Source organism: Solenopsis invicta, chromosome 5, assembly GCF_016802725.1.
Source record: "Solenopsis invicta isolate M01_SB chromosome 5, UNIL_Sinv_3.0, whole genome shotgun sequence".
NCBI lineage: Eukaryota > Metazoa > Arthropoda > Insecta > Hymenoptera > Formicidae > Solenopsis > Solenopsis invicta.
Window position 1 is genome coordinate 17,484,243 of NC_052668.1, and position 15,310 is coordinate 17,499,552.

General features: G+C 40.5%; 1 protein-coding gene across 2 annotated transcripts in view; it reads left to right on the forward strand.

The window, feature by feature from the left end:
* Positions 1-15,310, forward strand: part of LOC105205779 (zinc finger SWIM domain-containing protein 8) — a 71,857-nt gene that overhangs the window by 43,500 nt on the left and 13,047 nt on the right. The window contains exons 3-14 of one of the 2 annotated variants that reach the window (XM_026131787.2): positions 10,717-10,971; positions 11,278-11,447; positions 11,671-11,981; positions 12,078-12,504; positions 12,589-12,837; positions 12,936-13,226; positions 13,315-13,929; positions 14,011-14,187; positions 14,267-14,453; positions 14,558-14,711; positions 14,841-14,997; positions 15,072-15,271. In XM_026131787.2, coding sequence (XP_025987572.1) covers positions 10,717-10,971; positions 11,278-11,447; positions 11,671-11,981; positions 12,078-12,504; positions 12,589-12,837; positions 12,936-13,226; positions 13,315-13,929; positions 14,011-14,187; positions 14,267-14,453; positions 14,558-14,711; positions 14,841-14,997; positions 15,072-15,271 — 3,193 coding nt within the window. The remainder of the gene's footprint in view (positions 1-10,716; positions 10,972-11,277; positions 11,448-11,670; positions 11,982-12,077; positions 12,505-12,588; positions 12,838-12,935; positions 13,227-13,314; positions 13,930-14,010; positions 14,188-14,266; positions 14,454-14,557; positions 14,712-14,840; positions 14,998-15,071; positions 15,272-15,310) is intronic. The other variant, XM_011175283.3, reaches the window with a different exon arrangement.

Consider the following 15,310-nt stretch of genomic DNA (forward strand, 5'->3'; position numbering starts at 1 on the left):
AGAACTCCAGCAGTCGGGCCAGGTTTGTTTCCTACGAGGATCCTTTGTAATAATAGTTCATGCACGCTCACGGTATCATCATCTACGAGGAGCGTAAAAGCTCTTGTTCGTAAGTATCACAAGAAATACCAGAGTCCCTTTGATAACGGAAGCAATTGCATTACGCAACGCACCGAGATAATCGGATTTGCGCAGCTACGCGTACATTTCTTCCAATTTATTTTCCGTTGCTCTATTTAAATATCGTCTTATCTGAAACATCATTTAATCTAATCTGGACTGATAATTCTATGATATCATAGACGAATAAAATCTCTACTGAAGACTGTACCTGCAGCGAGATTGGCCTGAGAATTTTTTTTCAAATTTAACGCAGCGTAGAATATACGACGAAATTACAGGAGTATGAGATAAAATTGAAAAATACGTGCTAGGCCACGCTGATGCGTTTCGTTCTAAGCCTTATCCCAAAACAATCTAAACGCAGCTGTCTACTGCCGCACAGTTGCGCGTGTCGGAGTTTCGACTTTTATGGGAAGCAACTTTTGTGATATATCTCGCAGGAGGCTCCTCCGCGAAGCGGGAGAAGACCCACGTACTGCCAGCTGGGAAAACCTTGGGAGGAGGCATTGCGAGGCTAGGAAACAAAGCGTGAGAGCGCCGTTATTTTAGGTGGAAATTAACGGGACGCCGTGCGCGATTATCGATTTCGTTCGTGCGTTCTCGCGCGAAGTAGCGCGTGAAAAACGCCCCGCACAACTAGGGTTAAAAATACTGACGCTTAAAAATCGTTATGGAAAATTACAATTTTACTTATGTGAAATTCGCAGCTCTCAATGCCCGAGGTGTGGCATCTAATCTAAAAGAAATTGTTGTTATTGACAATAATAAAATTGAAGTAATAAAACTTTTCCCTCCGTTGCTTTTTCAACTCTGAATATCTTTCAGCTACGGCACAGGCTTACATGAAGATTATACGTTATATCGTTAATGTCGACAAAAATGTTCTCTCAGGCATTTAGAAGATAAAAGAGGATGTTCCTCAGAAGTCGGTGACACACCCCGCGTGTGTGTACGTGTGCGCACGTGGTGTACGGCTTGCATTATCTCGTGCGATTTGTAAACGCGACTCAAGGCGAGGTCTTGCGTAAAGCATCCCCGGGCGTAAAATGCAACGCGGATCGGCCCGTGCCGGGTTTAACATGCTCCGCTAAACGCGCGTCCGTTGAATAATGCACGGCTCTTTTATTCCCGTAAGCGACGTTCTCCAAGCGAGAGCGGCTCGCGGGGGCGTATCTCGTGGGCGCGGCATGTTTTATCGTTCTCCATCGCTACGAAAAAGACCGGTGTGCTTCGGCAAATCCTGGTCACGCGAATGGATAAATCTTTTTTTGATGTTAGCGACGCAACATCGGAAAAGACTCGTCGTCGCAACGCGCCGCCCGCCCGCCGCGCCGTTTCGCGAAAGAATCGCTTTTAAAAGAGAGAGATTCAACGAAACGCTGTATAGGTAATCTGCCGTAAAACCCTTGAAGGGAGATTCTTTATCAGGAAAATTAAATATCCGTCTTGTTAAGTAGTCTAAGGGATTAACAAATAATATCTTTTGTGTTAAACATGAATCTCGTGTTTAGAGAAACAATGGAGTTTACTCTCGGAATTTACTTTGTCAGGTTCGTTGAGTATACCGGTGTGTAATAAATTTTGCGCATTCGCAAAAAAAAAGATGAAAATATAACCAGTGCGCCTCGCAGGAAAAAAAATGGGCCTTGCCGCCGAACGAACGAAAATTCCGAAGGATGGAAGCGCTCGCGCGGTGCATAGCGAAAATGAGCGAGAACAGGGGGGCATTACGCAAATGAGGAGAGCACGGAAGTGGCGGAGCCCAGGCTCTCGTTGAGAAAACAACGGTTAATGCCCACGGTTGTAATAGGAAAAGTGTCTTTTCTCTCTCGCCGTGGAATTTGAAAAAAGGATTAAAGTCGGACTAAAATGGGTCGAGGGTGGTAATGCGCGTTAATTCCCCCGTGGCACTCAAATGCCTTCTCAGCATTAGACGTATCTTCCTCAATCCGATTGTTATTTTTGTTGTTGAAGACGTGCGACACAGATCAATATTCTTGCGATAAATAAGGTACCTGAGCCGAGTAAGGCTCATCAAACTTATTTTATTTTTCATAAACGTTGTTTTTTTGTTTCTAATTAAGAAGTTGAATAATATTATAATGTGTTGTAATAAACCATAAAATAATGTATACTTGCTAAACTTTGCAGCACATTTTTATAAAAACGGTTTATTTACCAACTTCGTCACAAACTTTTGTTGCAGTATAAATAAATGTGTTGCCGCCAGTTTTAATTCCCCAGCCCCTCTTTACCTACTTCCCGTGACACACCTTTTAAACATATATTCCAGACAAAGCACGTTTTTAGCGCTGGGTCTTATTCGGCTCGAGTATCTTATTTTTGCATTTATATTTCGTCTGATTACACACGGTGTTTTGCAACTCATTTGACGCGTTCTATGAAAATGTTAATTCCGATTTTTCTAAAGAATTTAAGAGCTAAGTTACGTCGCGAAAACATTCTGTATTTTACTCTCAGGTCCTATTGTGCAATAAAGAACTTGCAAGTCGAGAATAAGATCGAAAAAAGAGACGTCTAGACGGTTGTTTCGAACAAGTCCCGTGGTGCCTCTTAACGAACGCGGCGCCAACGAAATATATCCGACAATTAATAATTGTTCGGCATTCGAGTAACGAAAGCTTGTTAGTTCAGCTTGTTTAAGCGAGTGCAAGAGATCCAGAGTGGGAATTTGTCTGCGGTCTCCGGCAGGAAGTTCAAACCTTTAGTGATTCAATGTAGTTCGCGATAAGACTTTTCTATCCGATCTCACGCGGTCTTATTCCGAGGAGACGAAGAAAGTTTGTAATACGTTACACTAAATTTCCGGAATCATATTTAATTCATATTACACGGAAAAAAGTTTGCGTCGAAGGAAAAATTTGAATTCGGAGAAATATTCGCAACATTAAGTCAACGCGGTTAATTCATCAATTTGTTCCACGCAACGATCAATGTAAAATTGGCGAGCGCGAAGCACACAATGAACGCGTCATTGTCGATGCGCTGGTGCGCGGCTCAGTGATTCAACCGGTTAACGAAGAGTTAGTTAATCATCGTGCACGCGTGAGTTGCAGCCTGACGGTGAGGAAAAGTCACGAGTATCCTCGTAGCGCATTTTATCGCACGTGCAGAGAGGAGATTACGAAACGGGACTTCCGTTGCATCACGTTACTTTCCTCTTACGCTACACTTTCCGATCTCGCGTCAGCGCGAGAGCGTGACGAGAGATGCGCGAACTTAAATTGTAGTTTATCAAGGCGGAAAGTTGAGTAATCCGCTTAGGATACATCGGACGAGTTTCGACTGGAGCGCGTTTCTCGCGCCGCTCTGCCGAGCGCGATGAAAAGTTTCTCCCAATTTGTACGCCCGGGACCCGCGGCGTTCGATCTCCGTTGAAAAATTTGCTTGACCGACTTTCCTCCTCGGGTTTCTGCTTTGAAAGGAGTTTGATAACAGCTACCAAAATGTTTAGCGAAATAGTGCCAATTAAATATTAATGTAACCAAAAATAACTTTTCTTTTCTCAAACTTTTTTTCAGTGTGTGTCTAAAGAGGCGGATCTTAAATCTGTTTTAGAGAGATGTTTGTTTATGTACTGTTTCATCTCTTTCATTTTATTATTCATATTTGGAAAAATCCTTGTGACGTGTTTCGAAAAATTGTTTTTATTTATTTTTTCTATTCATCGTCCACGTATATTATTGAAACTGACTTGAAGCAAAAGGCACAAGCTTCAATGGAATAGCACGTTGCAAACAAACTACACGGAGAAAATTTTCTCTTAGAATTTTCTTTTAGAATTTATCCTCAAGATCATGATAGTCGTAAAATAACATGGCATTCAGAGAATTTTATTACACGTTTAAAATTCTTTTGTACCGTATTAAAACAGCATTTGCAATCGAATTATGGACACCTTATATAATATCTTGGCCATTTGGCAGAATGCAGTTTCATTTTGTTAGAATACCACGAGACAGGACTTCTCTTTATGACATTAAAAGTTCTTGCGAATTCTATGGTCTCGTGTCCTCAAAGAGATTTAAACGTCGTCGTTTTCTCATCTGAATTAAGTCCTCTGCCTGTTCTACGAGATGGCGAGACGGAATTCCTCGAAGCTGCAATTTATTATCGATATATTGATTCTGAGCAATTCGATGTTTCTGATTGCAGATGGAACTATTCCTCGTAAAATAAGAATGGTAAAATTAGTAATGCTTAGCTTCCTGTATCTTTGGACGTGTAACCAATTATTGTTTTTTTTTTAAGGACGCGAAATTTTTGATTTTTCGACATATTTGCTAAGTGACAAGAACATCCGTCGTTTCTTGACAATATCTTTTAGGAATCGATTTAGTCCCCATTTTGGTCCTTTTACCGCGCGTTTTATCGCAGCACACGACGACATTATAGATCTTTTATCGGGGGTCAGCGCCACGAAGAGAAACTCTCGCGGAGAACAAACTGAAAATTTACAGCAAATGTGCGCGCGCGGTGGTTAACGAACCGTTATTCCGGTTCCACCGATCAACACCGGTCGATAGAGAGGCTCTTTGATGTCCCACGATTGCACAATGACTGTTGATACCAATCGCTTTTCCGTACTGTTCGTTACTTTGTCCACAAGAAAATATAGAAATAATCGGAGACAACCGGACGTGTTCGCAAAAAAGAAAAAAAAAGAAAAAAACAGTTTTACAAAGAATACAATCGTCCCTTTGTAAAATAAATCTCCTTCCGATCTTTTAAAGTGCGATGCATTTCACCTTTTCGATCAATGCATCGTTTACTCTTTGCGATCTCTCCTCTTTCCGTCGATCTGCATTCGCTGTTCATTGACACGACAGTGTGACAAACAATACTTAATCAAATTGTCTATGTACGAGAAGTACATCTTAATCGCATAATCTGGAATGTATATCACCACGACGACGACGATTATTCATGCGATTTGGGAACTAGATTTTGTTCGTCGCAAGTTTCGGCGTAATACAAGATTTAGTGCCGAAACGTGCGAATCTCGCCGCACTTTCAGCCGAGATAAGAACGTGTTACATGGAGGAGATGATTAGTAGTCTGCCGGTGAACTTTCCCAGGATTTGTGAGATCACGATGCGATCTCCAACCGAGCTTTCGTCAATTTAACAAAAGAAACATTCCTGTTTTATCAACAATAAGTTTGAAATTCGGACTGACGAAAGTGAAAGTCGAACTTGAAGATGAGAGGGCCTGTATCTTTGTTCTATTAATTCGACTACCGAGACAAGTGGTGATATTCTTTGCGCTAATATTAGATGGAAGTCATTCAAGCGACGCAATATCAACAGTAAGTTCGAAATTCCGGCCGATGAAAATGTCAAACATTAAGGCGAAAAGGGTCTATATAGGTCTCAGCGAGACTTTGTGAAATCTTGCTGAATAATAGAAAAAGACGGTCATCTAATATAAATTTTGGTTATTGCGAAGAATATCATCACACGCCTCGGTGGTCAAATTGGCAAGGCGCCCACACGAAATGTAGGGAGATCCAAGTTCGAATTCTGATTGAAGGTATTATTTTTTCGCAATAAATCCTTTACAGCTTTTCGAGGAGGGAGGATCTTATAGATGCTTTTTAGCATCAGTATTATTGTTGTTCAGTAATGATAATCGAATATTATATATCAATTTCTTCAAAACTGTGGCCTGACACGTATTGTTTTTTTTTTGTCTAAGAACAAGCTGTAAGAAATTCCTGGAACACATAAAAATTCCTGGAACCGTGTCCCCCTTGTAAATGCGTTTTTGAAAATACCCATTCAAATTCTATGTCTACACTAAAAATGAAATTCAATGTATTTTTAATGCACATTAATAAATTTAATGTACATTAAATTTAATGTATCTATAATTGAAAAGCATGTGCATGAAATTTGGTGTACTTTTATTACATTAAATTTATATTAAATGTACATTAAATATATTATATCTGTTTGAAATTTGCTTCCATTACATTACATTAATTCTGCTTCTAATTTTTAACAGTGTAGAGTAGCAATTTCCGTTTCAAACGTTTCGAAATAATAACGAGCTTGTTGTAGCGAGACGCGGGATTGTAGCGTGATTCTTTTATGAATCCGCGCAACATGATTCCGAGCCGTAAAACGAGCAACCGGGCGAGCAGAATACCGTCGGTGAGGCTAAAGGCAGAGAAATGTTCTTCTCGGGATGTCACGCAGATTACTGCGAATCGGTGCAAACTCGCGCACCACCGTGCCGTGTAATGGGCGAGGCAGCTGGATCAGGCGAATTCGGAATTAAATGCAAATTTTATCCGCTCCCCGGGAATTTCGGATTGTGTCTGGGAGAGTTTAGAAGATAACGGTGTGGTCACGTGCAATCGCGGTTCGAAATCCATTTACGTGGAAGATAAGCAGCTCCGGTCGATAATCGTCCGGCACGAATCTTCAAGACACTTATAGGAAGCGTTTCCCTTTTTTTTTTTCTTTCAAGATGAGTTCTGGTTTCATAAGAAGGTGTAGCAGCTTTATCACTTGTTCTATCACGAACGTTATGTTTCCCGTAGACGATTACTGTCTTATATTGCGGCAGAATGCGCGCTTTATCACGGCTCGATGATTACCGCGCTTCGAAAGCTCGTCGGGTAGCCGCAATTGTAAGTAGCAATCGCATTAGGCGCTGCCTACAGACTGCGACAGTAGAACCGCGGCTTAATGCGATTGCTTAAGCACGGCAGTTCGATTATCCTATCGTACTTTGCGCCGATCCTATTTGCCGTATCCGTGAAACGCGGGATTCGAGTGGAGTCGAGATGGAGGCGAGAGCGCCTCATCGCACGCTCTCGATCTGACGGAAATGACGTTACCCATGCTGCGGCCTATTATTAATGGAAATCCAATTACTATTGATTCAATTTCAGTTTGATTGCCGGGTATCCGGTTTGCGGAAACCGAGCATCGCTCGCCGCCTCGCGGATCCCATCGAAATATTTGTTTCGCTTGCATCCGCCCGCTCGCCTCGTAAATACATTTTAATAACGCATCTCGCGATCCCGTGGGCTATTGTTCCAGTTCGCGTCGATTTGCCTGCGGGATATTTTCAATAGCACCTACGAAAGTCTCTCTAATCAAAATTGCGAGTGGGCTTGAAAAATAACTAGCTGACAGATTTCCGATTAGTTTTTTCCCACACGCTTCTCATTTCGCGAATCGAAATAGCTTTATCTCTTCTTTATTTTCTTCTATCTACTACTCTTCTCTTATTTTTTTTTTTTTCGACGAGAGCGATTTTAATGTCGAACAACGTGGCGAACAACATTTCGCAAAATTAGATTGCGATTCGGTTGACGTCAACTCGATAATACCTCGGCTCTTTCCGAATTCGGTCGATCGAATTCCGCGCGAGAGGGGAAAAAAAGCAACGCGTTCACGGAGCAATGGAAATTTTTGCAAATTGTCGGCACTCGACGCTGACTCGGTCGAGAGCGCGGCCAACCGAGAGAATTTCCCGGCGCGGCGGTCGTAGCTTTCGTTGAAGGAAATTACATTGCGCGGCAAAACCGCGACCACGAAGCTCGTTACGGTTCCCGCGCGAGAAAGACCCCGGGAGTAAAAGGCGAAAGGGGAGAGAATGTGCACCGGTGCGTTTTTCATTCATTTGAGCGGCTGCCTCTTCCGTCGTCGGTGCCAGTCGTTAGAAATTTTCCGCAGCGCGAGTCGCGCGCGAATTTCCTATGACGAACGGCATACGCGAATGCGTATACACTGAGAAAAAAAATGTTAACTTGACTAAATTTTTTAACTCGATTAAATTTTTTCAACTCAACTATTTGTATGTTTGACTTAAATAACTGAGAAAAAAAAATTCCTAAATTTTAATAAATATTTATTCGAATATAGTACTAATGAAATATTTGCTCGAATAAATTATTCGATTAAATATTTATTAAAATTTAGTAATTTTTCCGTCAGTGTTCATAATATACTTCAACTTCGGTTTAAGTATTTACATATTTGATTTAATTACATATATATTTAAATTAACTCTTTCCTTACTATCTTGAGTATTTCGTCCAACCGATTCTCGTTCGTACGAGTTTCTTGATTATTTTGGTTATTAAATTAAATTATATACATTTTATTATCTTCTAAAATGAAGTTTTAACAGTTTTAGAAAGTTAAAAGTATGGTCGTGAATTTTTAGAGATTTTTATGAACCATTTTAAATAGGTGACGTTTTGAGCATAATATTATAAGGAATGAATATGTAAATGCTTGAACTGAAGAAATTCAATCAAGTTGACAAATTTAGTCAAGTTAACAACTTTCTTTTCTCTTTTTTGTACGAGCTTATTTACGTGACGGAGCGTCGCTATGTACAAGACGTCCATTCATTAACCCGGTCGACTATTTTCAGAACGGCGAGAGGAACTTTCTCACCCGTCGTGTTGCGTCCATTTGGCGTAAGGTCGCGAATACGCGGCGATACTTCTGTCGCGAGAAAGTGAAGAACCGCGTTTTCCACTATCAATTCGATGAATATTACTTTTCGGGACAGCGGGTATTCGATGGCGCACTATTGTTTGAAACTCGGACTTGCGGGCCCCCCGTCGTCCAGCCGAAGATCGATAAAGCGCCGAGCAACATCCCGCGGAAACTGTCATGTATGCCTATGTCGTTTGCGTTTGAGAAAATTACGTTACGATCACGTGCATACGTGCCCGCGATATAATCTGATTATAGGCAAAATTTTTCAACGAGATTTAATCTCGCGATCGAGAACGAACAAAGTTTTTATTAACTGTGTTCTCTAGTTTGTTATTTTCATACGTTGGTTATCTATGTACTTCCCCTTCGATATAAAAAATATATCGAATTGTCTAAGCCCATAAATTGTCTAAGCTCGTGTGTGTCGCTCTTTGTATTGTGGAAGTTGCGCAAATAAGAACGTCATTCATAAAAGTTTATACGAGACGGACGGTAACGATGATTGATGTCATCGATCGCAATTATCGCTAACGAACGGTTTCTTTCGGTATTAGCCGAGTTATTCCTGGTGCTTCTAAACTTAATTAAGCGTGGACTTCGATGAAAAAGCCTCTCGAGCCCGCATTGCGAGACAGCTTCACTTACTTCCATTGACTGCTTCTGCAGCAATAGAACTATTTGTAGAATAATTAAAAGAATGATAGTTATATAAAAATTGAAATTATGCGTTACGCTGAAATATAACTCGAATGAACTTTTAACGACTTGACATCGTTCAATCAATGCTGTATAACGCGTCGTGCGATTTTTTGCGAACTGAGTTATTCAACATTGAAGTAAAAATGGTCTTCTTTTTTTTCAATGAAAATTGAAATTGTCTTTTTTTGAGTTGTAAAATACATTTAAAAAAAAATTCTGCGCAAAGTTACACAATATTATAGTGAATAATTTTGACACTATAATAATGTAAAATTCCATGCGTTTGTAATTTATAATATACAAGTGTAAAATTAGTTTCAGTATGTACGGAAAAGTATAGAAATAATAATGTAACAATATTTTTTGCAATTCTATCATGTTATTGTACATTCGGACAGTGATGCATTCGTTGCACACAGTGATGCCAGGCGAAATAGAATTTTCGCGTATGCACGTTGTACTATTTTTCACAGAACATTGTACTATTTTTCACAGCTACTGAAATAGTAATATTTTATTGTTGTAATGTCACAAAAATTTGAATAATTAGAATATTTAAAATATTTAAAATATTCTATCATGTGTGTACTTTTTTATAAAATAAAATATATTTACACAGTAAAAGCAAACTTGTATATTTTTTGTGGAATTACGTGATTTCTCTAAAATTACATAATTTTGGGCATAATCATGTCATTTTTACATTTATTTGTGTAAATTTTCCAAATTGTTTAAAGCGTAATTGATGCTTCAATTTTGTTGTTGAGTGTACGAATTTTGTATTATTTGCAACATTAAGTCAATAATTGTAGATGAAATTATAATCTGTCGCGATTAAAAATAATTTTCTTGTCCGCAAACAGAAAAAACTGCCTGAGGCATTGTATGCTTCACGGAGATGCGTGTGCACACATGGATAATTACCCCGCGCTCACGTTTCCAAGCACTCTTGCGAAAATCGATGATATCCCAGGAAGATTTTATTTTCTCGAGCCTTGGTACCGAGAGTTTTGCCTTCCGGAAAAATCGTGCATGCCAGGCACGCTAACTCGCAAACGGCGAACTCGTGAAGTCGCGCCTGCTTGTTAGGAGCAGGAGACGATAATTAGAGAATATTGCTATCGCGGCTAACTCGCGACTTATTTTTCTGCACGAGTCCGGTGCGTGTCGTAATTGTCGACGAAGACGGGAAAAGAGCGCAGCGCAATTATTCTCCAGCTGTGCAACAGCAAGCGAACGTACGCGAATGAAAAGGCAGAGAAAGTTATATTTGTCACGAGCGACCCTGCGCCAACGGTGTAATCTTTTTTTTTTCTTTTTTCTTTAAACTTCTGAGCGATGACCGACAAATTTCTTAACGTTTATCTAACGTCGTTGTAATCAACGATTTGCCATTGTGTTACAGATGGGCACCAAACGGTGCCAACTCTTTGCGAGCTTTCGGCACGATGCGTCGCGTCTCATATTCCCTTCGAGCTGGTGGAACACTTCTATCCTCCCGTACCGGAGCAGCTTCAGCTGAGAATAGCCTTCTGGAGTTTTCCCGATAACGAAGAGGACATACGGCTTTATTCATGTCTCGCAAACGGTAGCGCTGACGAATTTCTACGCGGCGAACATCTCTACCGTGCCAAGACCGTTAAGGAGCCCCTACAAATCGGTAAGACATTCTGCATTACGATATTCGTTTGAAACGAATTTTTTTATAGCAAAGAAAGCAGTTTTTTGGAACCCTGTCTTATTTTTAACATTTTACGAGCTTTCAGTATTGATAAACATTATTAATCTCCATAAAAAATTTAATAATACAATGAGAAATGTAGAATACAGACAAGAATTTGTATAAAAATTGCAGACAGTTTTTTTGCAAGGGATTTCATAATAATATCGCTTCCTTTGAACATTAAAAAAAATCTTTAATCTGTTTCTTTCTCTCTCTTTCAACGTATGCTTCATATTGCCATAGGATTTCATCTGAGTGCCAGCGTAAATCCGCAAACGAACGGGGTCAGAGCACAGTTCAACGTCGCTGTAACATTTGATCGGCGCAGGATTACATCATGTAATTGCACCTGCTCCTCAACGGCCTATTGGTGTGCGCACGTGGTAGCTGTTTGCCTGCACAGAATACACATGGTATGCGCATGTTAACTTTAGGAAGACTGGCATCGAGCTTGGAAGAATGGAAGAGAATCTGAATAACGTCCAGTAAAATTCTTTAATTTTTTTTTTTTCGATATTCCCTATATATATTACGTGTAATAGCGAAGATATGAAATGCGTGCCCCCTTATTATCTACGCGCTTTCTCCCGATTGATGTAGAAAGTATCGCCTCAATGTTGCGCAATGTTTTTTCAGCCAACGCAAGTATGTCTGAGGGCGCCAGTCAGCGAGTCCTTGTCACGATTGCATCGGGAACAACTGCAGAAATTCGCTCAATATCTCATCAGTGAATTACCTCAGCAGATTTTGCCCACTGCCCAGCGGCTTCTGGATGAGCTACTCTCGACTCAGCCAAGCGCTATTAACAGTTATTGCGGAGCTCCGGATCCGACCGCCGGAGCATCCGCTTACGATCAGACTTCCTGGTACTTAGACGAGAAGACGTTACACGACAACATCAAGAAGATCCTTATTAAATTTTGCGTGCCGGCTCCCATAGTTTTCAGGTGAGTAGCAGCGCGCTGATAAACCGGCAAGCGCCTTTGCCTCGGTAACAGTTTAACAGTATTACAATAATATTCATTTTACGATGTTCTTTTCAGTGATGTTAATTATTTAAGCACCACCGCACCCCCAGCCGCATCCGAATGGGCGTCCTTGCTGCGACCGTTGAGAGGTCGCGAGCCAGAGGGCATGTGGAATCTCCTTTCCATCGTACGCGAGATGTTCAAGAGAAATGACCGCAATGCCATACCTTTGCTAGAGATCATCACGGAAGAATGTATGGCCTGTGAACAGATCCTTGTTTGGTGGTTCAACACCAAAGTCGCATTACTGAACGGCACCGGATATGGCAGCAAACATAATATGAACAGTAATGTACACGCTTCTCAACACGCGTGCTCGTCCTTGTGCGACGAGATCGTGGTTCTCTGGCGATTGGCCGCCTTAAATCCCGGTCTATCGCCATCAGAGCGTGAGATGTTGCATGCTCAATTTATGGCTTGGCACTTGAAGATCATAGATAAAGTGAGCATCGCGTGTACTACATGTTCTCTCTTTCTTCGCTCCTTTAACAAAGTCAGGTTTAACGAATTTAATTGCGTTGTTTAGGTCGCCAAGTGTCGTGGCAGTTCCATGCCGCACAACTCACACAATAGAAGTAATAGTTCACAGAAGGATTCCCTGAAACATGATCTCGCGGTCTTTACCGGATTTAAGTCGGCGCTCGAAGCTTGCTACCTTGATTGGGACGAATACGTCTTGCCGGGAATAACATATACCGTCGAAAACAACCCTATGTATCACTGTCCCTTCACATGTTTTCGACATGCTGGAGATACAAGGACAGAAGTTAATCAGGTTGATACCATAAGCCGCTTTTACGGCTTATAACAATTCATTGTCACGTCGATTAAGAAAATATTATTTAAAAAACGATAAACGTCCATTTTTTTCAGGTAAATTCCAGTTCAGCGGTATTAAATTATCAGCCACCAATGTCGCATCATCATGGTCGACGGCCGTTAAATGTAGGTCTCGTCGAGTTCAGCTACTTGGACAGACGACGACTGAATCCGCGTGAATTCCCATTGTGTTCGAGAAGTGGAGGCGGCGATGGAAATCGTAGCAGCGTTAGCTCTGAAGGTTTCTGTGAGAATGACACCGACATTCCCGATATATCTGAGTCTCAGGTTGTTCTCAGACAAGGTTGTGCTCAACTAAATAATTGCGGCGATACCGATTCGCAGGTCATTATTTTCTCACTTTGCAGACATGAGCATTACTGCCCTCCTTACATATTTCTCAAAATTACATTATGACGATACGTTATTTTAGGAAGGGGCTGGTAGTGAGTCATCTTCCAACAGTAATGTTAGTATGAAGAACGCTCAAGGCTCGGACAAGCATCGCTCAAACGCCTCGTCCGAGACACATAGTGATAGTAGTGATAGTAGTAATAACAAACCTACATCCGAGAACGCGAAGTGCAGTAGGACGAATCATGCGGAGTGCCGTGATAAATCGCGCGCGGTTGCACCCAAAGGGGTCAGTGTTAAGAATGAACACGAATCCGATCAAGAAAAGGAAGCTGGAAGGCCATTCAAAGACGAGAGCTCCTCATCTAGTAGTGACAGTCCTTCCGGTGATGAATACAATGTCTACTATTACGATCCTAAAGCTGTAACCAATAATATTGGTCTACCGAGTAAATATGCTAAAAGCAATATGCATACCGCTACCACTCAGGATGCCAGTATAGTTCTAAATAATTTGAAGAAAACGGAAGATCCATGGGACATTTTATTCGCGCGAGCAGAAGGACTTTATGCTCACGGTCACACGAGAGAAGCCTGTATTATTGGAGTACAGCTAGCCGAGGAACTCTTGGCCAATCCTCCAGATCTCATGATCGAGGGACCGCCGGTGCCGGTAAAAAACAAACGAAAGAGGGTACGTTCTTAAAAATAAAAATGATCTATTAAATTAAAATAAATAACGATGCTAAAGAAACATGTAATCTTGGTGTTACAGCAACATGTAAATCCGGCCTCTCACCAGGTAACATGTCTTGCCTCAGCAACTTTAGCAAAATGTGGATTCTTGTGCACAGTACTTGCCGAAAATCCAGAATATCACAATCTGGCATTTCGCGTAGGTCTTTTTGGCTTGGAGATGGCTAGACCACCCGCTAATACAAAACCTTTAGAAGTAAGATTAAACGGAACTACGAAACAAAATTTCGTTTTATATTATTTGTGAGATTGACAGCCATCTTTAATTTGACTAGGTCAAACTGGCTCATCAAGAAAGCGAATTGGTAGTTTTGTTGAAAAGAATTCCTTTAGGACCGACTGAATTAGCTATGATAAAACAAAGAGCCGAGCAATTGAAAGATGGAGTTATGAGATCAAGAGGACACGCGCTTTTACCCATTATGTTGGCTAGTTTCATTTACGATGCGCTCGATGTACCAAGTACGAAATATTCTCTTATAATATATGTATCTTAAAAATTCTAAATTTGAATCTTTAAACAAATTGTATTTATACATGAAAAATAATATTTCTTTATCGAACAGAAAATAGAAATATAAAATATTTCACAGGAGTGAAACTACCTTCGGAAATCGATCCAAATCTTGGATTTGACGCTGCGGTGGCTGTTTTGGGATTAAAGGCGAATGTAAGTGAAGCAGATCATCCTCTTCTTTGTGAAGGGACTCGCAGACAGAGGTAACACTCATATTATTAATATATATTATTAATATATAGTGTATAATATTACATACATGCAGTATGTGCACGTGTGTGTGTGTTTGTATATTAATATATGTAACAGCATGTACAATTTTTTTATTTCAGAGGAGATTTGGCTATTACTTTGCTCGTTCATTACAAAGATGATCCCGTAAAATTGGCCAGAATAATGGACAAGTTGTTGGACCGAGATGTTCATCAACTTATTAAATCACCTATTCTTAGTAGTTATTATACTTCTAATCCTCCTACAAAGAGTGAGGTGAGAATCTAAAATATTTTCTGCGATATTAGGTGCACAAAATTTACATTTAATAACATTTTGTAAAATTTTAGATGGCACGGTTTGTTCACGATGAAGAACGTTCGTCTCCTCTAGCTGGAACTGATAATAATGGTGAAAACTTATCACTTGTTGGCGCTAACAGCAGACCTCACAGCAGTACGAGCGCAGAATTAGAGGGTGGTATGAGTGCATTAACTATACAACCGCAAATTGTACAGCCACCTGTGCCTATTAGAACTAAAGAAGCACGGTATGTATTTATGGAAATATGCAATATGATATACATATA